The 26,900-nt window shown below is 46.9% G+C and overlaps 1 protein-coding gene across 1 annotated transcript; it reads left to right on the plus strand.

The window, feature by feature from the left end:
* The first annotated feature begins 12,966 nt into the window (after nt 1–12,966).
* caup (caupolican) lies at nt 12,967–25,864 on the plus strand. Its single transcript, XM_001353376.4, has 5 exons — nt 12,967–14,270; nt 20,069–20,569; nt 20,899–21,020; nt 22,113–22,441; nt 23,316–25,864. Exons 1-5 carry the CDS (start codon nt 14,220–14,222, stop codon nt 24,371–24,373), a joined length of 2,061 nt encoding a protein of 686 aa, XP_001353412.3. The 5' UTR covers nt 12,967–14,219; the 3' UTR covers nt 24,374–25,864.
* Nucleotides 25,865–26,900: the final 1,036 nt, after the last annotated feature.

Below are 26,900 nucleotides of genomic sequence, written 5' to 3' on the forward strand. Positions count from 1 at the left end.
GCGAGTATTGATATTGACAAATAAAATTGACAGTTTTTTCGCAATGCCAATCCAAAATAAACGTGTAATATTGTTATTCTCATTAATTAATTTCGGTCTAGACGGAAAAACGCGCACAAATGTCTTACAGTTTAATTTTAGTAGCGCGATGTTGAAATCTGATGGTGACCAATTCTGTATGACATATGTAATTGGTGTTTTTTTGTACCCATCCTAATATAAGGTAGGTATTCTGACTTTGCTCAGATGCTTTGCAAAGAGAGGGAATATACTCAGTGACACTTGAATACAATACATTTAAAAGATACATAAAAGCCCAAATACTAACAGCAAAATCTAATGAAAATGTTGAAAAATGAATAGGAGATTGAGGAAAGAAATTGAATTGAAGTAAGTTGTTCTTTAAAAGTGCGAAACTTGAATACCGACACTCACAATGCAAATTAGTTTTTATTGGTTAGTTTCTCCAAATTTAATCGGGGTGTCCAAACCACAAAAAAACTAACGTAACGTTGGTAACGTTGGCAAGGCAAATTTACTTTATATCCGTTACTCAGTCAGTGTGGCTCCCCTTCGCCAGAGGGCGCACACATTGCACGACGATGAGTGTGTGAGAGAGAGCCAGAAAATAGGTAAGGGCGTGGACGGCGTGGCATAGCATTTGCAATTTAAGTTGTTCCTTCTGGCTATACTAGGGATCTGATCTGGCGAAATTCTTAAGTACACTTGTAACAATATGACAGAATATCTCAAATTATGGTATCTGAGAAGTAGGCGACAAACAAGACGGCTGGACAGATAGACATGGCTATATCGACTCGTCTATTGATGCTGTTCAAGAATATATCCACTTCATGGGGTCGGAAACGCTTCCTTCTGGGTATTACACACATCCACCATTACACTTCCACCACATATCGAATACATATATGTACAAATCCTTAAGCTCGTTAAGTATCGGGTATAAATATGGGTTGTGGTAGTCTTCAGTCGAAGGATGAAAAATCGAAAATAAAAGTATTGAAGGAATATTGCTATTGTATTTTTCTAAAAATTATACAAAATTTAATAAAGATTTACAGATCTCTTAGGAATGTGCTTTAAGTGTTAGCGCTTTTATGTATATTTTAATGTTTACTATTCAGGTGTCTCGGAGTGTGTTTCAGATGCAATTTTCGAGACCTAAATATAGTCGATCGGAGAATACGGGCATTTCCGACTTGGGTTGGTCTTATCTTCTCATTTCCGTTGGATTCTATGACTAAGCCAAATAGGACATGTACGTACATACACTAGTTGGCTAATAGTCGGCTGTGACCAAGTTTTTTCGAGTTTACGCTGAAATTGTCAAATACGCGAGACAGCAAACAGCAAACAGACTTGGCATCATTGTCTATTTGCACATATGTATGTTTGTATGTTTGTACGTATGCAGTATGTATGTACATATGCGCCTCATCTATGTGCTTTGGGTACTTCCAAGTTGGCGTTTATGGTGACAACAATTTGTAACGACTATCGGCGATTGATAAATTAACATTAAGCAGTGGCTCGATTATGCAACAAATTGCCAATTCAATTGAAATTGACAGCCAGCGAAGGCGTACGGCGGGCAGGCCATGCCATGCCATCGCATCGCATCGCAAGTTTCGATGAGCCGACGAGACCGAATTAGCCACGGACGATACTCGTATTTGTAAGTGCAAGTGATTAATTTTCTCTGTTGGCTTGACACAGTTTACCTATGTACATGCTCGCATGTAGGTATTACAGCTCCATACACACAGATTACGAGTACGAATAGTACATACACACATACATATATATAAAGGTATAGGTAGACAGACATACAGATATGTATATATGTAGGTATGTAGGGAGGCACCACATGCAGAGTGGCGCTCTTGTACTCATCTGTCAGTGGTGCTTAGCTGCCTACATATTTAGTAACTAATTTCTTAAACGGTTTTCTGTACGTTCTATGCTCGTGGTGCCTGCCCCATCAGCGGGGCATTAGTTCCGTTCCGTTCCGTTCCCATAGTTTAGCGGAGGCCAAGTGCCTTATACGCTTTACGAGATGTTTTACAATACTAAATGACCGACCGCAGTGGGCATAAAATTTCCCATTACATATGGGGCCAATCAGTAAGCCGGGTAAATTAATCGTATCTCATGGCATCTCATGGCACGTCGAGTGGCCAGGTCCTTCCTTCGCTGCGCTTGTGAAGCGATCTCATTTATGGGTCATAAACCATGGGATCTCTGCCCCAGCAGTGGTGCCCCAGCGCCGGAGCGATTGCTGCTGCTGCTGTCGCAACCGTTTCCATTCGGTCGACATTCTCGGTATTGTTTCGGATCGGTCACCAGCGGCGAGGATATATACGACAGTTAACTTATCTTGCATCCACTTAACGTCTTGCGGCCATAAATCAATCCTATGGCCAAATGCTCGATGGCAGCCAGCAGGCGAATTAATCACTTTGAAAATTGTTACCCATTTGGAAACTTGTCGCATTTACTTTCCAGCCAGATATAACCCGTTTCCCCCAGTACGACGTATATGCGTCGCTCGGTCCCCTCTCCCTCTCACTGTCCCAGCCCCAGACCCAGTCCCGATCCCCGATCGCCGATCCCGGTCGTGTGTGGGCAATCCTTCAACACCATGTGAAAATCAAGGTAATTTATTATTGACAGTCGCAGTCGCCGTCGCAGTCGCAGTCGCAGTAGGTACTATTGTGATTAGTTGCCTTCTTTATGTTAGGATCGTCATCTCAGACGAGAAATCTTGCCCCAACAGAGTGGTCATCGTGAAGGGCAGGCAGGGCTTCTATGCTCATCTTTTGGGCCCATCATGCATTCAATCATTATGACGCATCACGATTCGCATCCGCTCAAACCTCGGTAGTGGATAGATACATATGTATGTATATCTGGAAAATGCAAATACTTGATGGCATCGCCTAGACGTGTCCATCTTTGCGTTGCCAACTTCCGGAAGGAGCTCTAAAAACTTACATATACGAGTATATTGTATATTTTCATGGATAACATTTCATCCTTTGTGTATGCGTTTCCCAAGGAAAACATGTACAATTTATGTGTTAAAGGACTAAGCACCGAACAGCTTTCTCTTGGCCAAAAGTTCTTGAGTCTGTTTGGCCAATTAGCAGCATTGAGGGGAGCCCTATAGATTGCACAGGATATTTTATTAAATTTTCACAAATTTTCATATCAATCGAAAATATTCACACTCAATTATAAAATACCAAAGAACACAAATTTGCACAAAATAATTAAGGGAAAATTCCTAAGATCCGTTTGCCTAAGTCCCAGCATTTTGCCGGAATAGTCCCTCGCACCCCTTTCCAGACCCGTACGGGCCGTACCCGTACCCGGCTTACTCCCACGAGTGTTGCCGCACAGAAAAGGGGCGTTCTAAGGCATTTTCGGCGGTGGATGCAGGCGAGAGGGAGTGTTTCAAGACTCTACAAGAATGCAAAGTGTCATTTAAGTGAAACAAGACGAGAACAAATATACAGCATCATAGCAGACGCTGGGTCTTCGAGGAGAAGAAGCCGGTTCCGTGTCTGGGAATGGGTGTGGGTATGGGTATGGGCTGCAACGAAGGCAAACATGCCTTTCCAAAGGGGCGCTGCCCCAACCCCAGCCCTCAGCCCTCAGCACCAGCCCCAAGGCCTAGCCTAGCCCTTTTCCTGTGTGTGCGTGCGTGTGTGTCTGTGTGTGTCGCAGTGTGCAGCGGCATCCTTAACCACGCAGCTTACTTACGCAGCTTCTATAAATTATAGCTGCCGCTTGTCATGTACGGAAATCCCTGTGTCAGTGTAGCCGAGATGCCAGGCTCTGGCTCTGGCTATGGCTCCGGCTCTGCCCTTGACAGAGTCGGCGGATGGCAGGCCGATGCGATGCGATGCGATGGGTTTGGTTTGTTTTCAACAAGATTAGAAACTCGTTGCAACGCACAAAGGCCCCAGGAACAATTCGAGCAGACACATCTCGCAACTATAACAATTAATATCCTGAAATTGCATCGTGACATGAGTATGTAGAGTGTCTATTCCGGCTGCTGCTGCTGCTTCTGCTTCTGCTGCTGCCATGCGAACGAAGGATGCACAGGACTGTGCGGAGAGGAGCAGAGCGGAGCGCACATGGGGGCGTATACGTGATGGCGTATGCTAATTTCCCTAATGCTTCTCTCGACAATGAAGCGCTTGTACTTGAGTTATAGACTCGATTCAATGAACACATCCCTTGCATTGTGTCTACCGGTCTCTGCGAAATGCAACATCCACACGCAATTCATTCCTTCCCATCCACAGACAGATACGTAGATACTCGCTTGTAATTCTATTTATTAATAAGGATAATGAACAGCTGGCTACTGGAGCTTAAAGTGTATAGAGAGCTTTAGTTTACGAATCGTGAACTGTTTATTGGTATGTTTATTTTATTCTCCATAAAACAAATAATACAATTATGATCTTCGGGTCTGCAAAAAAGAAAATTATGGTCTTACTAGAGACCCAGATATATCTGAGGATATACATTCGAGTATGTATGTGTATATGTATATACGATTTGTCACTGTATTCTGTGCATAATTAATTACACCGAAACCATGGACATTTCATCATCATCTATTACAATCCACACGCGGCGGCTTAAAGTCATATTTAATGGACGTGTATTGCTTGCGATCAATCATGACCGTACCTCTGTCTGTCGCAGACATTTGGAGAAATGAAGAATTAAATAAAAAATCAAAAATCAAAAAAAATACAAGAAAAAACAAAACTAAAAACGCCCACAATATGGGGGACCAATGACCACCTTTGTCACAGAAACTGATTATACTTGACAACGGCACCGGGCACGGGCACGGGCACGGGCATTGGTACGGGCACGGGTACGGGGTACACACTCGAGTAACAAATGTATATTTAGACAACTGTTGTCGATAAGACAAGCTAAAATAATTATGACCATTAGGCCACATTAGGCCCTGGTGTTTGGTCTTCGGTCTTTGGTGTTTTTGGGATGTGTCTGCGATCACACGCACCTTGAGAGTGTTACACAAATAGCCAAGATTCGAGTGAGAGAGTGCATTTGTCAGAACCAGAAGTGGGGAGTTCTACATACATACATTTACTCGTATAATCCATGATCGTTTACTGAACTTTGAATTGGAATGCAAGATCTTCTTAATATACCGGAAATACCTAACAATGTCGAGTCTATTTAATTATGCGGGACTTTCGGTATACTCGATTTATATGCACTTTGTAGAATTTCTCACATCTTAATGAGAAAGTTTTTCTCCGCGGGCAGACACGGGCACCGAATGTCGCCACATCGTCTGCGGTTTTCTTGCTAGAGGAACAAAGGTCGTTTTTCCCGGGAATAGCCTTTGGGGCATGCATTTTATGAGCCTGCTGTCCGTGGCCGTGTCCGTGTCTCTCTCTCTGATTCTTAGAGCAGGTATTTAAGATGCCCTATCGGATTTCAGCATCTACTTGGCGGTCTAATTAACATGACAAAGAAATGTCACGTGTAGAAATTTATGGGACAGCACTATGGCTCTGGGCAGTGGTATGGGTATGGGTATGGATGGGATGCTGCAAGGCTCTGCAGATGGCCATGATAATATTTACGATGCCGTTTGATTGGTATACCAATCGATTTACTTGCCGCCAATATTTCAACGAGTCCCCGGGACTGAGACTGGAACTGGGACTGAGACCGGGACCGGGACCGGGGACCGAGACCGGGACTGGCTGTCGGCTCAAAGTCTGGGCTTCAACATAGTTCCTGGACACAGCACTCAGCCAATTTCATTGTCATTAAAACAGCTAATTTTATTATTCAGCTGACATTTACTATCTGCAGGTTTGTCGCCGTCCTCCATGCATGCCCATAAGATCATCGCTGTGTCCCGACACCGATCCGACACCGACCCGCAGACAAGTTGCGACTCTCTGGTCGCGGCTTCGATTTGATTCGATTCGAATCGAATCGACTCTATTCGCTTATCTTGTTCGACTCTGTGTTCTGGTCATCCATGATTTGTATTCTACATACATTCCCGTAGTGTTTGAAATACATATATTTAAATTGTGTTACCGATTTTGAGGCCCCTTTAGATTATGCGTTTTGTTAGACGATTTCTCTTATCTTAATGTGGTCGATGGTCGCTTTGTGGTGCTTGGTGCTTGGTGCTTGGTCCGGGGCCAACCACCAACACACGGAGACAGAGTGTCTGGCGAGTCCGAGAGGCCAGGCCCGGCCAGGCCCGGCCAGGCAGCTCCGTGCTTGGTCACATATCGGAGCGGAGCATTGTTTAATGGAATTTTCTTGTAATGCGTTCTGAAATCGGTTTTTAAAGTGCGGGTCCAACATTTAATTTGTTTGTTAATAGTTTCGAAATGTGTGCACACGCGGCTGCACCCCAAAAGTCCAGTCGTGGGCTGAAGACCCCAGTCCCCAGTCCCCAAACCCGAGTCCCGGTCAGCAATGTATCTGTAGCCGTATCCTATCCTGTCTGTTTACACGGCTGGGTGTATGCATATCTGGCCATAATAAAGCCAGTTGTTGCTTAAATCGGGCGTAAGCGAATCAATTCTCATTTTAATTTATTGACACGAACACAAGCGCCATTGCACGGACAATGCTATCCGGAGTCCTGGCTCTGGCTCTGGCTCTGGCTCTGGCTCTGGCCCTGGTCCTGGTCCTGGTCCTGCTCCCGGGCGGACTGGCTGACTGGCTGACTGTTCCCCTGTCCAGACAACATTGCACCAATTATACAATAACTCGACTACAATGCAATTTGCATTGTGCTGCAAATTGGAACTCCGATGTCCGACTCCGATTCCGACTGCAACTCCAACTCCAACTCCAACTCCGAGAACGGAGGAGACAACCGATGCGCATTTATTAAATGCGCATTCGCCCCGTACGCCGAACGCCGTGCTCATGTCCTGCAGCTGGCCTCCAAATAGGTAGTACATTAACTGCAGACCGAAATATTCCATCCCATTCCCAATCAATTTTCTGGACTGCCAGATGTACTCACGGATAGCCACGGCAGCCATCCACTCTTGTGGCCGGGAACATACACACGGGAACGTACGGGTCTCACATAATTATTTATTGAATTTACGTAGCTCCGCATTATTTTATTTACAGAATGGAAGAGCTTTTAATAGCGGACATTGCACTGGACACTGGGTGAACTCGGTCATCCGACATTCAAATGGATTGGACTTGGAATTGGATGGCAGTGGGCGAGGGAGGGCCCATTCCCCATTCCCCACATACTTTATTACAGTATTTTAAAATTAAACCTCAAAGATATAGCTGGCTGTAGCCGGCTAGTAGACTAGATAGATTATTAAACATCATTAAACTCCGCGTGAATAGGTCGTGAGTGACACACAAAGTATTGTCTTTCGTTCATGCAGAGATGTTTTCCCGAAACTGGGGCCTGAATAATTGATGATTGCTTTTAAAATGCGCCGACATGTGACTGTTGTCACCAGCGGAAGACAATTTTTTACAGTCGGAACACTTACACTTGCCCGCAATTAGTTTACGGAGCGGAGCCAATGCCGGCAGCCGGCAGCCAGCAGCCAGAAGCCCCGCCCGGAGCATTGTCTCAATTTGTTTGAATCGATTCGCGTTAATTTCCGAAGTCTGTTTTATTTTTAGGAGACTTCGATTTGAAGGGTAGAAGCCTTTCGTAATATGAACTCTTACATTTGAATCTATTAATAAATTCATACATATCCATCTGGTATTGATATGATGAATATCTAGCAATTAGAATAAATACTTGACAATCAGACGCAGGATTCCAGCCATTCTTGGGGGGATCTAAACTTTGCGGACAGCAAAAAACTTGGTGCACAACGCACGTTGACATGTCCCCGGGGAGATGCTCCGATGCTCCGATGTTCTGCAAATGCAGTACACGAGATGAGGCACTAATTACTGTGCAACGCTGAAATAGGCAGCGTGTCGCGGCGGGGATGGCTGTTCAAGTGCCTGTCAAAGGTGCGTACGTACACATATTTCAGCGACGCACTGGGCGATTCGCAAACTAATCTGCCATATATTACCGAGGACTGGCAGCCCTGCCGACAGGTATATACTCCCTGACTGGGGGTTGGCTTGGGGTGTCCCTGGTGCGGAGGCCACTGCAATTCGCAGCCGCACTTGCTGTTGGCCTTAACTCGTCCCTGCCACTCGTCAAAATGATTTATTTTTGATAAATTACCACCGTCCTGCTCCACTAGAGGCAGCGGCGACGTTGCACGCAATTTTGCAAATGATTTACACGGAATGACACGGAATTTAATTTCGAAATTCGCAAATGCTGTTTCTCTTTGGGTGGCAAACATGAATCTCGCACTTCTCGCCGAGGGCGAGGCGACACGGCTCCCAATCGGTGGTAGTTGCTCCTCGGGGATAAGTAGACATTATTTATAATTGTGCTATCATAAAAGAGCCTGTCCCTTGCCACAATGGGGCATGTAATTCCCTCGTATACGCGCACACAAATGCAGTTCGTGGTTCTTTCTTCGCCGGTTGGACAAATAAAAGTGTTAAATGCTCTAAGGAAGCTGTCATATAAATTAACGTATTCTCCCGTGCTCTCCCCGAAACAAATGTATTTGCATTCGTTCGAGTCGAGCCCAGCCCCCCAGTCCCCCCAGTCCCTCCCAGTCCCTCCCAGTCGTCCAGTCTGCAGGTCTAGTGGGATTGTGTGCCACAGGAAAATGTTAATTAGTAGACGGGAAAAGCAATGCCAGATGAAGGAATGATTTGTTTGTTTTCGCAGTGCCTCCTGATTCTGTTTTGAGAACGGGAACTGGTGGGCTCTTCAGCCAAGGTTTCACTTATTGGTGGGGAATAAAATAGATACAAATGTGAGGTTTCTCCCTGAACACGACTTTAAGTGTATTTATTTTAAGTTTTTATTCGCTAGTCTTTATTTTTAGCATCGCATCGCAGTATCCTTGAACTAAATTGTAAATTGTAATTGTCTGACGTGCAGGTAAAATGTTAATCTGCTGGAACATCTCACGTCTCAAGAGACCCGAAAGTTTCCAAACATTATCCGTATACGGGAACGTATGGAGGAGGTAGCAAAAAGTTTCTGTGTGCAGGCCAAAGCGCAAATACAACAACGGATCCTGCAGTCAATTGGCGGAGGAAGGATGCTCGGAAGGATGCTTGTACACTTGCAGCTGAAACTTCAAATTTGTTCGGCTGTTATATTAATGTTAATGAGACGGGAAGTATTCGTAAAAGTTCCCTTTTTGAGTGCCCATCTTACCATATTAGCTTGTGGCAGAGACTTTTCGCCGATCAGTTTTGTTTAATGTTTAATCGAGGCTTTGATAGCCCCCTTAACTCTGCTCTAAAATGTTTATTATTTTGGTAATATTTTGGTGGGTGGCATCAATCCCTTTATGTGATCCCCAGCAAAGACTATTGTGGATGGTATTAGATAGAAAAGACTTGGGAGGGAGGAAGGCTTTATCCGCGGGGATATTTCCAAGTTTTCCAAGAATATGGTTTCTAGAATACCACTTCGATGCTTCAAAAAGTATTCTCACTCTTTTTGGTACTGGTAATGGTTAGTGTTGCCCCAAACTTTTGGACTGAAATGAATGCAAAAAATAGATGTTGAACGATCTATCCTCTATGCTTACGCATGCAGCCCCATTCCATACCATCCCAGTTCCAATAGCACATGCCACATGGGCGGAAGGGGGCAGAGGCAGAGGCAGAGTAGTCGTGACGCATGCCACCGGCAGCTGTCCATACAAAGCATCTACTTCTAATTGTCATGCCCCGACCAGCCAGACCCCGACACCGACCCCGACCCCGATCCAGACACCGACCCAGACCCATCACGCGCGAGTGTGAGCCGATAATGCTAGAATACTAGATACTAGAAGGGAAAAGCGAGTATCTACGTGAGTTCCGAAAACCAATTGGAAACCAGAAATCACGTCAATTGGTGCGACAATCAATCGTGACTGCGGGATGTCAAAACGCCGCCAAAGGGGAACGCACGCGCAAAGAATTCAGAGGAAAGGGCCTCAGGTCGGAGTCGCAGTCGCAGTCGCAGTCGTAGTCCCAGTCCGGGATCGGGTCGTCCCGTGTCCCATGTCCCAAGTCCCGGGTCTAGCATAGACTGCGGCACTGGCTTGGGCTTTGATGGAACGTAAACGGCACTTGAACCACAAAGAGCACCGATTTGTTGATTTGTTTTGTTGATTTGTTTTGAAAAGTGAGTAAATAAGTATGTTTCCATTTATGAATGTTTGGTAAAATGTTGTGTTGTGTGCGCTTTTGTTCTGTTTGAGCAGCAATTTCATTTTCGAGTGGTCGATAAGATGCCAGGTGCCGATACGATATCTGGCGGCTGATAACGCCGCACACTGATTGGTGCACGGACTCGGTGCCGGAGTCCCACCCGCAACACCCCGGTCCCAGCCCCAGCCGCAGCCGCAGCCCCAGCCCCACGGCAGAGCGACTCCACGGTGTCTACTTTTTGCCCGAAGGCTCACAACCAAAATGGAGGTTGGAGCTGGTCGAAAAGTGTGCATGAGGATTATTGCAATTTGTAACAAAATCTTTAGTGTTGAGGCATGCAACATGGCTCCCCTTGGAGACGCAACGGCAAAGACAAAGACAAAGACAAACACAAACAAATTCATTTAAAGCAATTTGCACAGAGTCCTTTCCGAGCTTGTTCCGGTGACTTTATCGTTTATTGTTTTCAAAAGGATTTTATTATATTTACGAGGAGGATAGTGTGCACATTTCGGTCTCTCTCCGAGTGTGTGTGCTGTGGTGTGTGTGTGTGTGTGTGTGTGGAGTGTGCCTTCAATTTAAGAAGATTTTTCGTCGCCTCTCCCCAAACACGAGAGATGAGGCCGGCTGTCTATCTGTCTCTCTGTCTGTCGATGTGTGTGTATGTGTGTGTGTGCCACATACTGAAAAGCGACAATTTCATGTCCAAATGCTTTCCAGGTGACATGAAACAACACTTAAGGAGGCAGCAGTCTGGGGGCAGATGGGGGGCCAGGGCCAGGGCCCGGGCCCGGGCCCGGGCCAGGCAGTGCTTGCAACACACTCCCGTGCGTGGATTCTTCCACCTGGCCCACGCCCCCACACGGAGCCAGCCTGCAACGTGCATTAGCAGTTGAATTCGTAAGGGGTTCTCTCCTTCTTCTGTATGTGTGAGCCTGTGAGCCTGTGAGACTGCCGAACCATCGCATCTGGTGTCAAGGAGCAATATCTCTCAGTGCCGAAATCTACATTTAAATTGTTTTCAATATAATCTGCATGTCCGGTCCAGTAAGAGTTTGTGTTTCTCCAACTGAAAAGAGAGTTCAAGCAAATAGGAATACATGTGCGTGTGCGAGTGTGTATGTGTGTGTGTGTGTGGCACAGGTATGGTGCATGGACATGTGCAACAGTTCCCATATCATTCCCATATTAATTTAAGGATACCCCTGGCACAATCCCTGGAATGCAATCCCAACCACTCCACCCAAGGCTTACTCACTGATGGCTACTCCCAGAACTTCACCGAGTGTTGGGTTTCGTGGCGCCGTCAAGAGCATCCATCCAGCAATCGAGGCTGAGGCTCTAACTGTAACGATCCCGAGATGCAAATGACACATTCCCTTATCCCTTATCCCATATCCCTTATCCCTTATCCCATATCCCAGTGCATTCGAAGGGAACATGTGCTCGAATGCGAGTGCGAGTGCGAGAGAGCGTGGGCTCTCACATTCATAATGAATGGCGGCGCGTTAACACCCCAAAACATCAAATATCTCATTTTACAAAAATTCCTCAAAAACGTCCTCTCCTCCCTTCCCCACCCACAGTCTGGGGCTCAGCTCTGCTCTGCGTGCCATTAATTAGAGCCTATCCCAAGTAGAGGACTTTCGAGTGGACGTGGACGTGGACCCGAGCTACGCCCCGAGCTCCAGATCCAGATCCAGAGTGGAATCGTATTGTTTGTTTGTTTTTTTCATTTCGGTTTCTTATTACAACGAGGGTACTTACTACGAGTACGGGCACGGGGACGAGTACGGGTACGGGTACGGGTATGAGTATTAGCCAGTGCCAATTAGGAAACTCAAATACTTCAAATAGTGATGGTAGGATAGCAATCTACTATATTGTGGATTTTAGTTCGGTGTTTGATTTGACACTGATACCATTATGAGTACCTATAGCACATGGCTACCCGAAATCTGTATTATTGCGGGATTCAAAAGATGATTTTCTATCTCTCAGATATACATATACAGATATACAAGTAAATATATTTGAAATATATGTGTCAATGCAAACATACATCAAAATTCTATTTATAATTAGATCAAGTTTCTGTGCTTGCTGCCTTGCTTGCTGCTTTGCTCTGGATTTGTAGATTCAACGATTCAACCAGATTCAAAAAGTCTCTCCAGTTACATATGTACATGTGTATGTATTTTCGATAGTTGTTTTTCCAATTATTGTACTGCGGGTATTTTCGCCTCAATATCGGAATATATCAGAAAAGGCTTCAGCAGCCATATGTGGGCCTCTGGCCACGAAGCAGAAGCAGTGTCCGATTGGGAAGGAAGCCTTCGATCGTGGTCCGCCATGAAATCGCTTCCAGTGGCGCGAGAGGGGACGCTGCTCGGAGCACGACGAAACACTTCCAGTTTGGGGAGGTGGGCGTGCCCACCACCGAAGAGAAGGTCGTTCAGGCTCGCTCTCGCTCGCACGCGCCCACAGCAGGCCGCCCGACGGAGACGGCAGATGTGGCGTTCTCCCTGTCTTATTGGAAGTCCGGCCAATCGGGCGAACCCTTGTCGTTCGCCTGCTCTCGTGCTCTGGCTGGCACAGATGCCATCCCGCTCCCGCACCGGTTGGTCTCGTTCGCGCGGCCGGCTGCCAGTGCCAGCGAACAGTTCGTGTTCGAACGTGAATAAGTGCGCATCGCTCCGAAAACCGAAAACCCGAAACACACAGAAAACACACTGAAAACTGAAAAGCGAAACGAGTTGCCGCTGTCAGGCGTCAGGCGTCGTCGTCCTCCTCGAGAGAGGCCACTGACAGGTTGTGAAACTCGTTTTCCGTAGAGCTATCGTGTCGGACATGCTTGATAAAGTGCGTGCAATAGCTGGAAACGAACTGTAGCTTCAAAGTGCATTAAAATATTAATAAAAAAAAAAAACAAAAAAGAAAAAATAAAAATAAAAACACAGTGCCTGGCTGGCAGGCACAGAAGAACACAGAAGACAGAACACAGAACACAGAACCTACCTCTACTTGCGGGCAAGGAAGTGCATTCGACTGGGAACGAGGCTGTGGGATCTGCCGACAGGCAGTCTTTTGAAGTACCACACCATCCTATCCTCCACACGACGACGGTACATGTGTACTTCAGAGGCGATAAGTCAGAAAATCTGTTTGTGGCAAACACTTGAAGCGAATATACGAGGATTTGCCGCCTGGCCGGCTAACAGACACCGACACAGAGAGAGAGGGAGAGAGAGAGAGAGCCGCGAATGAGCCACAGTCGGAGCCATCCAGCGTCAGAGTCAATAAAAAGCAAAGTAAACGAATAAAGAGCAAAGTCACACAAAACAAACAAAACATTTTCCGGCTCCGGCGACATTAGCAGAACTGCTCGACATCGACAATTTGTTTTATCAATTTTCAACAAGGCCAACACAGCAACAGCAACAGAAACAGCAACAGCAACAGCAACAACAACAATAGAGCGCAACATCCAACAAACCAACAAACAACAAAAGCGCCCAAAGTGCTTAGCCGCGGCCCACAGTCGAGCACGCACGGCATCCACATCCACATCCACCATCCGAGAATCTGCCACCCCATCGCCATCATCATCCTTGGCAGTGTCGGTGTCGGTGTCGCTGTCGGTGACGGTGCCGAGAGCCCGAAGAACCCAACCCCTTGTCAAGTGTATCGCCAGCATCCCGGCAGCAGCAGAATCAGAATCAGAAGCAGCATCGGAATCGGAATCAGAATCAGCATCCGCATCCTTGCCGCGACCCGGGTCGGCGCCCCACAGCGAGGGAAGCTCGCTCGCGTGTTGCCGCTGTGCCGCCACGTCCTCCTTCACATCATCGACTCGGAGGAAGACGCCACCGACGACAATGGCTGCATATGCGCAGTTTGGATACGGCGGTTACCCGACGGCAAATCAGGTTAGTGGAACCAAGCACCGTGTCAAAGAGATTATCAAATTAGAGACACACTCGTACTCGCACTCACACTCACTCTTCGACGCGATCCGATTGATTCTTTGATTTTCGAAATACATAAATGGGATGGGGAGGATGGAGGGTGGAGGAGTATTATCTAATAAAATCAATTGAGTTGTATTTTATAACTTTTACGAGTATCTTAAACGAAGAGTATTCAGAAAATACATATGTCATGCCTATGTATATTTTTGTCACAGTCTTCCCCTTGGTTTTGATTGGTGTCTCTAATAATTTAATGGAGCACATGTACATTCCATTCAATAAATAATCTTTAGAGGGGTGCTTGCTGAATTGTATTTTATGAATTTTATGAGACATGGACATGTGGCGTCTTCCATCGGTAAATGTTGTTTCTACTTTAAGATTGGCTAGATTGTGTGGAAAATCTTTAATAATTATAATTGTAGGTGGGGTGGCTCGGTGTCGCTGTCGGTATCGGTATCGGTATCTCTGGCTAAGACATTCATTAACATTTTAAGCTGGTGGCAAGTGGCAAGTGGCAGCTGGCGCAGGGTTGGGGGTACATGAATATTCAAGCACTTTGGCACCGGTTGGACTCTCTCTCGGATCCATAATGGCCGCCGCAAAGAAATGTTTCACAATTTGGGACAGCCGTCACCGTCACCGTCACCGCCCGTCGCCTTGACTGCAGCAGTCTTCTGGCCTTCCTTGGGCTCCCTTCGGCTCCCTTGGGCATTGCGGTGCATCGTCCGGGGTCTGGGGCTGGGTCTGGGTCTGGTCATAATTACCCGCGTACGAAGCTGGAGCTGGAGCTGCAGTTGGGGGGATGTACGTACGTATTCCGAGAGCCCAGTAATTCAAATTAGTTGGCTGAGGTTTTGCAGGGTGGACATACGAGTACTCATGCAAAACCCTTTCAGTGGCTGTAGTGCCATGGCTTGTGCAACGACAAAAGTGGGGTCTAGTGCGTCAATGTTAGACTTATGAGGTTATATTACGTTTATCCTTAGGCCGTCCGTGTCCGTGTCCGTCCCTGGGTCTTTGTGTGTGTGTGTGTGTGTGCTTCCAGACGACCAATATACATATTAAAGGCATTATGATAATGAAACTGGAACTGGACTGGGTGGGGTGGGCCATTTATTATAATATGCAAAACTTGGTAAATTACAATAATTAAAATAATGAACGACGCTCAGAGATTATCGACTTTAATTATGGATGCAGATGTGTGTAAAGTGCTCTCCGATCGATTAAAAGCCCCTACGATTGGGCTTCTTTGGGTCTTTGTTTTGCCTCCGAGCACTAGCCCCGCTAAGCCCAATTAAGAACAAGGATCTTTGGAATGAACTCCATGTTTTAGAAGACTATCACACAATACGAGTTACCCAGTGATTTTGTATCAAATGTACAAATACTCGTACTCGCACTCGTAAGCCTCGTAAGATTTATGCAGTTCGCGGGTCGGCAGCAGAGAGTGCCTTAAAAATAAGAACTCGAATTCATTAATTTAATTTTAATTTCAACGCCAAGACGGCATTCCAAATATGAGGCAAAAACGTTGACGCATGCAATATATGAATTTAATCAACGGCTGCCACTGCCACTGGTACTGGTACTGCCACTTCCACTGTGCCTCTCTGTGGCAGTCAGTTGACAGTTTTCAGTGTTCGTTCAGTGGCAGACTGCGACGCGCGTATGAGGAGCACTCAGAATTCCCAACTTCCCATGCGAGCTGTTCACGCATTTCATGGCAAAATAACTAAAATTCTACGGCTGCAAAAAGCGAAGAGAAGAGCCGTCGCGACGCTCGGTCGGACAATGTCGAGTCGACTCGAGAGTCCTGAATCCGGTTGCTATATGCGTAGGCCTCTCTTTAGCTGGACCAGGGACCAGGGACCAGGGACCATCATCATTCGAAATGATGCGAGAAAAAACTAATATTTCGCCGTGTGCATTCCATAATTGATTTATGAATTTTTAATGCAAACATTGAGACCCACTGCCGTTGTCGTTGCCGTTTGCTGTTGCCGTTGCTGTTGCCGAGAAAGAGTTGTTCCCCCGACTCGGGAGGATGGGGACGGGCAGTAACAACTACTGGAGCCCGAAGTCAATTCAATAAGAGGAAGGAACCCAGCAAAAAACAAAGCGACTTATTCGCATTAGCACAAACGCACAACGGACCTCCTGTATCTCCCTCTGCCTCCGCCTCTGCCTCTGCCTCTCCCTCTACCTCTCCATCTCCATCTCTATGCGTGCAAATGTACGATACATGGGTATGGATATGGTATGGCCATCGTTTGGGCCTTGGCAGTGCCGCAATCCTGTGGATGAATGTGAGAATATGCCAAATCCAAGAGGCAGCCTCGAGACTCGGCTGTGGCTATGGCTATGGCTATGGCTGTGCCTGTGGCTCTGGCTGGGGCCAACGAACACATGTTTGTGTGTGTAGAGGGACTCCCGACTGCTGCTTCCTTCCCAGATCCTTATATTTTTCGTTTATTGTTTGGCATTGGCGATGACGTTGTACCGGCGGTTGAAGCGCCCCCATCTGCTCCTCCCCCTCCTGACAGCGGCAGCGGCAGCGGCAGTGGCAGTGCAGGCAATCTCTTTTGTTTCCCCAGTTGTTAGGAGTGCAAAAACAAAAATCCATAAACGCATCCCCAGCGGTAGCAGCAACAAGAGCGAAACGGCAGCCAGCCCCAATAACCACAACAAGCATTATGAACACACATCTACATCCACCATAACGATGGTACTCCACTCCAACTCCAGCTCCACTCTACAAGCGATCTCCTTTGTTTTGCACATGCGAATACGAGTACGAGTACTCCTACGAAACGTTCACGAAATGAAATGAGCATTGGCAGGTTGGACCTGGACCTGGACCTGGTGCTGGACCTGGTGCTGGACCCGGTGCTGGACCTGGCCGGGAGGCGGTTTCGTGAGCTTTAGCATAAATCATAAAATTAATAACCGTAAAGTGACGGCACCAGTTTTCCCAACATCTTGGCCAGAGTGGGTGCGGGTGGCCGTTCCGTGCCGTGCCTTGCCGTGGCCCCGGCGCACATCTGTGCACCAGCATCATCAGCGGAGCTCCGTTTTGGATGTGCACTTCAAAGGCAGATTTCAGATTCCAGATTCCAGAGACCTGCAAACGCAGATGCAGATGCAGATGTCCATGCCGGTTCGCTGGAACCAGAGACCCAGAACCAGACCCAGACCCTCACCCAGACCCAGACCCGATGCCTATTGAGGTTTTATTTTCCACTTTCGCTTGCCCCGGCAGCGGCAGCCAGCATATTTTATTTTATGTTTGACTTGTGCCAAAATTCGACCAAGTATTATTGAAGAAATCTTATCAGCGGACCACCTCTTACCTCTGGCGAGATGTATCGTATAGCAGAGTAGTCCCCTGCATTAAGCATTTGAAACATTCTTGATATTAGCACCTACTATATTCGTTCATCCTTAACGAATAAATAACAATCGTTTTATGGCCTTAAAGTGTGCACATAAATGTCCAATTCATTTCGAGATGAGGGAACTAAGACTTTTGTCAACTTTAAGTACCTTGACACCGTCCTGTCCTGTCCTGTCCTTTCCGCAAAACACGAAGAAGTCATAAAAGAAGCGAAACTTTAAGTCAACTTTTAGGAGTTGCCAACATGTTTCGACACTTCCGCAAAATAGAAACTTCAACTTTGGGGGCTGCGTATTCTATCCTACTCTATCCCGTCCTATCCTATCCTATCCTATCACCTTCCGATAAACTCCAGGGAGAGGACACAGCGCCCATCACTGCACTTCCTGCAGCCATCCTGCAGCCAGTCCGAAATGCAGTCCAGAGTGGGTGAGTGGTAACCATTAAAAATAAACTGACTTGCGTGCCGATAATAAGCGCTGGAGCTGGAGTTGGAGCTGGAGCTGGGGCTTCAGGTCCGGTGGCTGTCTGAGACTCGGACCGTCCTTAGTCGGTTCTCCCCCTCCACGTCCCCGTCCACGTCCCCGTCCACGGCCGCGTTTGGAGGTTGTCGTCGACGTTGCCGATATGTGTTTTTTATGGGCGGCCACAAAAACTGAAATTGATGTTCGAATCGCATAAAAAATAAAGAATAATAAGAAATGAGCGCGCCCAGCGTTTTGTACATTAGCAGGAGACAGGAGACAGTGCAAGGGATGGGAAGGCAAGGGAAGGGTCACTACGCGGCCACTTCTTGCTGGCTGGCTGGCTGGCTGGCTTGGCATTCTCCTTAACCGATGCCCCTGTCGACAGTTGTTCCCTGCTCCTGGACGTCCCGGGGCTGGGGCTGGAGCTGGAGCTGGGGCTGGGGCTGGCCAGTGTCCATCCATTCATTCAGAATTCATTAGATTTCATTCATGAAACACCTTCGTTATGCAATAATTTTTGTTGTGGTCGACGTGGTGGACTCTAACTGGCCGTCGGGCGTCTCTGCGCGAAATTGCCCTGCGATTAGATAGCCCGCAGGAGGTGTTGAAAGTCAGCTCGTTTAGGTTTGAATTACCATTATTATTTAAATCATACAGGAACATTTACTTCTGTTGGTAGCAGCACCGTCTGGTGCCAGTAGCCCCCAAAATACTCATAAGTAGGTGGCAAGTGAGCCATAACAATGGGGAAAAACGGTGGCACGACCCTTTGGGTCCTCTTAGCGAACAATAGAGTCGAGTCCGAAGAGCAGGCGCGATCCCCATTCCAGAGACAGTGACATGATCATTCCATTCCGATACTGTCATAAGCCCTTTATTGGGGTTGCGCGCGTGAAGCGAAAATTGGAATTTGTCACGGTCGTGACAGGCAATCATCACGGTATGGGTATGGGTCGGTATGGGTATGGGTACGGGTACGGGTACCACTCCCAAAATAAGCCAAGGTTTTGGTAGATAGATACCGATGTCTAACCACTTTATATAGACTATTTGACTTATCGACAACGGCTGGAGGAGGGGAAGGGAGAGGGAAAGGGAAAGGGGACGGGGAGTAAGGAAGTTATCGGTCTTTCGTCTGTCCGCCTCAGTGGGCTCAGTTCGGGTTCTTTCTATTGCCGGGGCCAAAAGGAGCTCGTATTTGTTGTTGGCTCATACGATATGTCTCCAGTCCTCCAGACCCGACAATGATTCGTTGCGGTTATCGTCCGAGAGAGCGCATACCTGCGTACCGTACCTACTCGTACGTCTCGTCCCTCATCATTTGATTGCCCTTTAGGCCTGCCGTGTCCGTACCCATACCCGTACCCGTGCCCGTGCCCGTGCCCGTTCTCGCGATCGATCGGTCCACTGATATACTCGGGATGTGTACCCTCTTCAAAGATGTGCGATGTGCAGCTCCAGCTTCAGCTTCAGCTTCAACTTCAGCATTCGGCCGAAGAGCAGCAGTATCTGAAATCTGACTGTGATAAATTGAAAATTAATGAAGTGAAAATAGATGGAACGGATCGCAAAATGCGCCAGGCCAATAAAATATTTTGACATTTGGAGTTATCATCTTAATCTGCTTTGTTGATTTCGACCTGGCTCCGCCAGGGACATGCCTTTGCGCTTACCTCTGGTCCTCTCCTCTCTGCCTCCCGCCTCTCCTCTTCTCTCCTCTCCTGTTGTCTCCATTCCTCCCTTTCCTCCTCCTTTCATCCGGGCCTAGTCTTCGACCTCAAAACTTCACCTGTTTTTAAGATCCCCTTCTCGCAAAAAATATTCCAGCCGTAGCCCTTTCGGTATTACTGAAGTGTATGTTTTTTTCTCTGCTCTTCTGTCCTTTGTAGTTGACGGCAGCTAACACCGACAGCCAGAGCGGCCATGGCGGAGGATCGCCGCTGTCCGGGACCAATGAGGCTTCCCTGAGTCCATCGGGGGGCTCGACCACAACCGGCCTCACCACAGGCCCCCTAAGTCCAGGTGCAGTCTCCCAGTCGTCGAACAATGCGGGCCCGAAAGTCATATCCACTTCTCCGACGGTGGGAGATGCGGCGGCAGGCAGCGATGTGGCTGGTGGCAGTGTATCAGCTGCGGATCTTCAGGGCCGCCGATCCGAGGGAATGTCCTGCTGCGAGAACGGACGACCAATCATCACGGATCCCGTTTCCGGGCAGACCGTCTGCTCCTGCCAGTACGATCCAGCGCGACTGGCGATTGGCGGCTACTCCAGAATGGCATTGCCCTCCGCTGGAGTGGGAGTGGGAGTCTATGGCGGGCCATATCCATCTAACGAACAGAACCCGTATCCCAGCATTGGCGTCGACAACTCGGCCTTCTACGCACCTCTGGTAAGACGAACTAACGGATGACAGAGCCACAGAGCCACTAATTGGCTTAGTGCAGTCGGTGGAAGTCCGCGCACAAATGCAAGTCGACGGCTGAGCAGATATCGTCATGTAGCTGTCGGGGTATCCGAGGTATCTCGTTAGCTGCTCCGCGCGTGTGTAACTGCGGCTGTGATTACCTGGAATTGACAAATTCATAAGGCCACTCCAGTCAGTGGGCCATCCGCTGGCAGCGCTTACAAGCTCGATGTCAGCTCAGCCGCTGCTTGACTGCCTGCCGCTTGAGGGGATTCAGTCCGTCTAATTGCATTTCCCCCATCTCCCCATTCCAGAGCAATCCCTACGGCATTAAGGATGCCAACGCCAGTACCGAAATGAATGCCTGGACCTCTGCTGCAGGACTACAGTCCACTACCGGGTACTATTCGTACGATCCAACACTGGCCGCCTATGGGTGAGTTTTCTCGTAAACAAAATAGATAGCAATTTAGTGGATTTTAAATGTTTTCTTAAGGCAAAAATTATTTTGCATTGAATGATTTTTTGATGAGTGAAGGAATACTTTCCCTGCTATGATGTAGGTTAGGAAAGATCTCTTCTTTGCTGCTTCTCTCAGAGAAAAATGGCACAGTAAAATAAACACGCACGTATTTAAATTAAATATTCTGTTTTTGAACTTAGTGAAATTAAATGGAATTCACTGTGATTTAAGGCTACGTGTACTTCAAAACCTTTTTTAATAGGGACCATATTTAATCTAAATATAAAACACTGCGAAATTAATATAAAATATTAAATTTGTGGGAAATATATTCAATCTAAATACGAAAATATTTAAATTCAAAATGGAATATATTTATTTTAATTATGAAATATATTTGAATCAAATATTTCCATGTTAATGGTTTAAATGCAAGTGAAAATTATTTCTTTTTACAATTTGTACTCTCGGGGCATATAAAATGGCATAAATATTCAAATCTATGTGAAACTATTCGGGGCTCAGGGCTTGTTTCCTGGGTGAAAAACGGTGCAATATTCGAATTTTAAGTACAAATAAATAGTTATATTAAATAGAATTAACATTGATTTTAACTTAAATAACTCTTTCTCTTATAAATATAAGTGCAAGTATTAGATTCTTAGGGTGTTTTTTTTTAAGAAAATAAGTAGAAATTTTAGTGGATTTTAAATGGTTTCTTGGGAAATCTTTCTCCTGTTTTCTGATAAGTGAGTGATCATTTTCCCAACAAGTCTAGCAAGAAGTGGCATATCTTCTTTTCTCGCTCTGAAAGTACTCCTTTCATTTGCTTAACTGCCACTCAAGTGGGGAAGGTGCGGACCATAAGTATTTCCTGAATGCTGATAACCCTATCTCACCGATTCACCGGAAGAGGGCGTTGCAATTGTAACTCTTTTTCGTGGGGGGAGGGGGTGGGGAGGTTAGGGTTGGGGTTTCCAGGCCTTAAGCAAACCCATTAGTGGCTATGATATGGAGATCGGGATCGTTTATTGACCAGTACTATTTGATTTGAACACCCGACAGATACGGCCCGAACTATGATCTCGCCGCACGGCGCAAGAACGCCACGCGAGAGTCAACAGCGACTCTGAAGGCGTGGCTGAGTGAGCACAAGAAGAACCCCTATCCGACCAAGGGCGAGAAGATCATGCTGGCCATCATCACAAAGATGACGCTCACCCAGGTGTCGACGTGGTTTGCGAATGCGCGCCGTCGCCTGAAAAAGGAGAACAAAATGACGTGGGAGCCCAAAAACAAGACCGAAGATGACGACGATGGACTGATGTCGGACGATGAAAAGGACAACAACAAGGATGCAGGCGATGGTGGGAAGCTGCCGTCTGAAGTTTTTGGTAAGTGCAGTCAACAGCCCCTGTTCCGTGTTCCCTGCTCCTTGTTCTCCGTTCTGTATTCCCTTTTCCCTGACCTCAATCAGTGCTTCAGTCTGATCTTCCCTGAATTGTTCTTTAAGCGTCCCTCGCCCCATTGATTTGAACGCCTGTCGTTTGGGCCACCGTTTGGGGCGTTCCGCCCCCACTGCAGATTTGTGGCACTGGGCTTTTAAGCACAATTTATGTGGCGAAACGAATGTTATGCAATACGAGTACGAGTATTCGTCTGCTCTGCTCTGCTCTGCCCTGCTCTGCTCCATCGTCGTCGTCCGTCCGTCCGTTTATTTGTCTGACTGCTTAGGCGACATCCTCCCCGGAAGTTGACAGCACATTGTTGGCAAAGTGGCCTTGCGCCCGTACTCTCCGCAGCCCTCTCCGAGCAAGTGGCCTTGTTCGAGTTGGCGACTTGCTTGGGTCTCTCTCGACCATCCACGTCCACGTCCACATCCACATCCACATCCCGTACCTTACCCACCGTCCAAGGGCATGGTACTGCTTGCTGCTCGAAGAGGAGGGACCACACCACGCTTCCACTGCTCGAGTAGTTGGCGGAAACTCGAGTATTTTGTTGCTGAAAGCTTTCTCCGCTGGCTGGCTGGCTGGCTGGCAGTCTGGGACGTCGCGCGAGGGTTGCACGCATCAACGCCCACAAACAATTTCAAGGGTTTTTGCCATTGCCGTTGCCGTTGCCGTTGCCAGCTGCCAGCCAAGTTTTACCTCCCGAGTGCCAAGTTTTGCAGTCCTCCTCTAAGAACTTGTCTGCTTCCGCTTTAGACTTGAAATTAATTAAATTTATTTTGTGTCTCCGTTGCACATTCCAAACTCTAATCGTCAGATCCCAGCAATCAACTTATCAAATCCGAACTAGGAAAGGCGGAAAAGGACCCGGATGTCGAGCCGAAGATGGAGCGAGAGCGGGAGCCGCCGCCCCAGAATCTAGTGGCCATGCGGAGCCTGGCACCCTACGCTGCCCCGCCGATGCACGCGGCCTACAACTCGTATGCGCACTCGCAGCACCAGCAGCATCTGGAGCATCTAGAGCATCTGGAGCAGCATCCGCAGCAGGTGGCGGCACCATACTATCATTCTGGCTACGGCCAGGATGACACCAGCGAATATGCGGCTCAAAAAAACCCGCTAAGCAGAGACTGTGGCATACCAGTGCCGGCGACCAAGCCGAAAATCTGGAGTGTGGCCGACACAGCCGCCTGCAAGACGCCACCGCCTACGGCATACCTCGGCCAGAATTTCTATCCCCAAGCGCCAGCCTCAGAGCAACAGCAGCAGCAGCAGCACCACCAGCACCAGCATCAGCATCTGCAGCATCTGCAGCAGCACCAGCAGCTCCACTCTGTGGGCCCCCAGTCCCTGGTTATGCAGCCGAGCAGCATGACCATGACGATGGGGGGGCCTCAAGTCGAGCTCGGTTCGCCGCTGAGTATGATGAGCAGCTACGCCGGCGCATCGCCATATTCGCGGATACCTACGGCGTACACCGAGGCCATGGGCATGCATATCGGGCCCGGCAAGATCCCACATACCACCCCCATCCATACGGTGCACCGCGAGCCGTATCCATCGGGGCCCAACAGCCACCAGGCGAGAGTGGGGGTGGGGTTTTCCGAGATCCAGCCGGATACCCCGCCCCAGACGCCGCCCACTATGAAGCTGGGGGGCCACCACCACATCAGCAGCATCAGCAGCAGCAGCAACAGTTCTTCGATGCATTCCGCTCCCGGTCCGGCACCGGTGACGGTGGCTTCCATGGTCAACATTTTGTACAATAACAACAACAGCATTATTAACAACAACAACAACAACAGTACTATTACGGAGAATAGTGCGTACATGAGTAGTGGCGCCTATCTCACGGAGAGCCGTGCCGGATCGTAATGTGGCACCAGCGAGTGGCGGCCAGTGGCGGCCAATGGCGGCGAGTGGCCTTGAACCAGATACCAAATAGTACCATATACCACACTACTACTTACACATTTCAAATACACAAACAAAAACAAACACAAACAAACACACAACACACAAAACAGCCAGGCCCGAACACGGACAAGTGCAAGAGTTCGCAGAGATGCCAACAATAACGATAGCGATAGCGATAGCGATTACTACACTAATTATTTTGCAATAAATGTAGCTTAAGTATGGCAATAAAACTTTTTTTTTCCTACCATATCATAAATTATTTCACTTTATAACTTTAATTAGCATATTTACACTCTCCACTCTCCGACTGAAGTTTTCAGACAAGCGAGAGAGACGCACACACACGTCGCGCTGCCTGCCGCCTGCCTGCCTGCCTGCCTGCCAGTCACATCGTAAGGAGGGGGCGGGCGGGCGGGCGTGCCCGGTTCTGGAGTGTGCTCGAGACAGAGACACAGCAGTGTGTTTGTCATGCCGTTGGGTTTGAGTCATTCGGCTCTCCGTTCCGAGTTTAATGACTCGAAATAAACGCACACCACACCACACCATACCATACCACACGAAAGCCCCCCGCAACACAATGAGACTCTGCCTTGAGAACAGAACTCATTCATCTTTTCTGTGCGGTGTGGTGTGGTATGCTGTGGCCTCAGCAGCATCACATCTCAATACAAGTTTCAGAAACATCCATACACTACATCGCCGTGTTATAAATCACTCGAACTTTTTGTCTTAACTTGTATTGTACACAAACTTCAAACTTCCTCCTACCTACCTACCTACCTTAAGTGCTTAATCCACAATACTTAATAACATTAAACGGCAGCTACCGCCTAAGCCTAAGCCCCCTATTGTAATCGTTCAAGTTGTATTAGAGCCTAAGTCCTATAATGCGGAAGTGCGGCATGCGGTGTGCGGCACACACATAAGTTTCTCTATCGTTCAATCAAACATATATACAGATATTTACGAGTATACCATTAAGCTTTTTCTGAACGGAATTTTGACTTTTGAAATATAAGAAATAGTCGGCCAAATACATATGTAAACGTGCGTGCAACCATGATTAGTAATTTATAATTCATAATATCTTAGTCGTATATTACAATTGTAGAATGGATATATACATTTTTTTTGTTTTTTTTTGAAGTTAGGAACTTTTAGCAAAGGTATCCCTAGTATCTTGTTCTAACTTATACGAAATGTAGGTATGTAAGTAAAATTGTAGACAAAATGGAGTATCTGTGATATATGCATATAAATACATATATAAACGATCGATCAGCAGCGGTATTACCTACACATGCCACACGTACATACACAGTTAATTCACATTAATTCTTTAGCTATAAGAAGCACAGCACCCATATATTCGAAATAATTTTAAACGCTAGACAGTATCTGTAAATAAATAATCGATGCAAATAAAATAAAGTTTCATTAACACAACATATGAATGTCCAACGAGTACTCTTTGTTCCCTAGTATTTCTATTGTGTTCCTGAAGAACAGATCCAACGGATAATGCTACATATTTTCCAGCCATTCCAGCATTTCCTGCACCAGAGTTTTGATTCAAAATTGCCTTGTATGGTAAGTGAGGTCGGCATTGGGGGGTTTACCAAAGTTTTTTCGAAGGTCGAAACCTTAAGATTTATGTATATTACGAAGAGATCAAATGTCAATCTGTAGTACAGTGCTTCGAATTATCCGAATCCGTGGAATTCTCTGGCTAAGCTGCTTTTTGGGTAGGGTAGGGTAGGTCGATAATTATTTCGACATCCACGATTAATTATTTTCGTTTATTTATGTGACACACGACGAAGAAACACATCAGTCCCATGATTGAATGTATCTATACCTAAATCTTTCTTCGAAAAAATGCTCTGAATGCGACCGCTCCCATGTTGCTATTGCCATTAATTAGAGATACATTGGGTCCGAACACAGAAAACTGAACATACATAGAAACTATATACCTATGTCTATGTGTATATGCATATGCATATGCACATAGTTGAAATATATCTAAAAACTTTATTATGAAACAAGATAGAGATTAAAAATAAGAAAACTTAGACCAAAATTAGTGGCCGGAAAACCGGAACCGGAATAAAAGGAATAAGAATTACAAAGATTTTTTAGGTGGGAACTTTTTGTATGGTGCGGCATGGCGTGGATTTAATTGTTATAATTTTTGCATGCCAAAAACAAAGCTATACTTTGGTTCATTTTAGAGGAAAGAAAAGTAAGAAAAGGAAAGGTGGTAAACTCTTTAAATCCTCGACGGTGCAGCGTGTGGACATGCACTTGCGAGAACAATTAGATAAATTTTGTGATTTTGAAATTAGCTGTTTGAATCACGGTAGCATCTGCAGTCAATTGCACTCTTTCGGAAATGCATATGGTCACAGTCTGGGATGCAACTGCCGCCTGCAACTGGAACTGTTCTGTTCCGTTTCCCCCAACCCCCAAACCCCAAACC

Source organism: Drosophila pseudoobscura, chromosome X (genome assembly GCF_009870125.1).
Source record: "Drosophila pseudoobscura strain MV-25-SWS-2005 chromosome X, UCI_Dpse_MV25, whole genome shotgun sequence".
In the NCBI taxonomy this organism is placed as follows: domain Eukaryota; kingdom Metazoa; phylum Arthropoda; class Insecta; order Diptera; family Drosophilidae; genus Drosophila; species Drosophila pseudoobscura.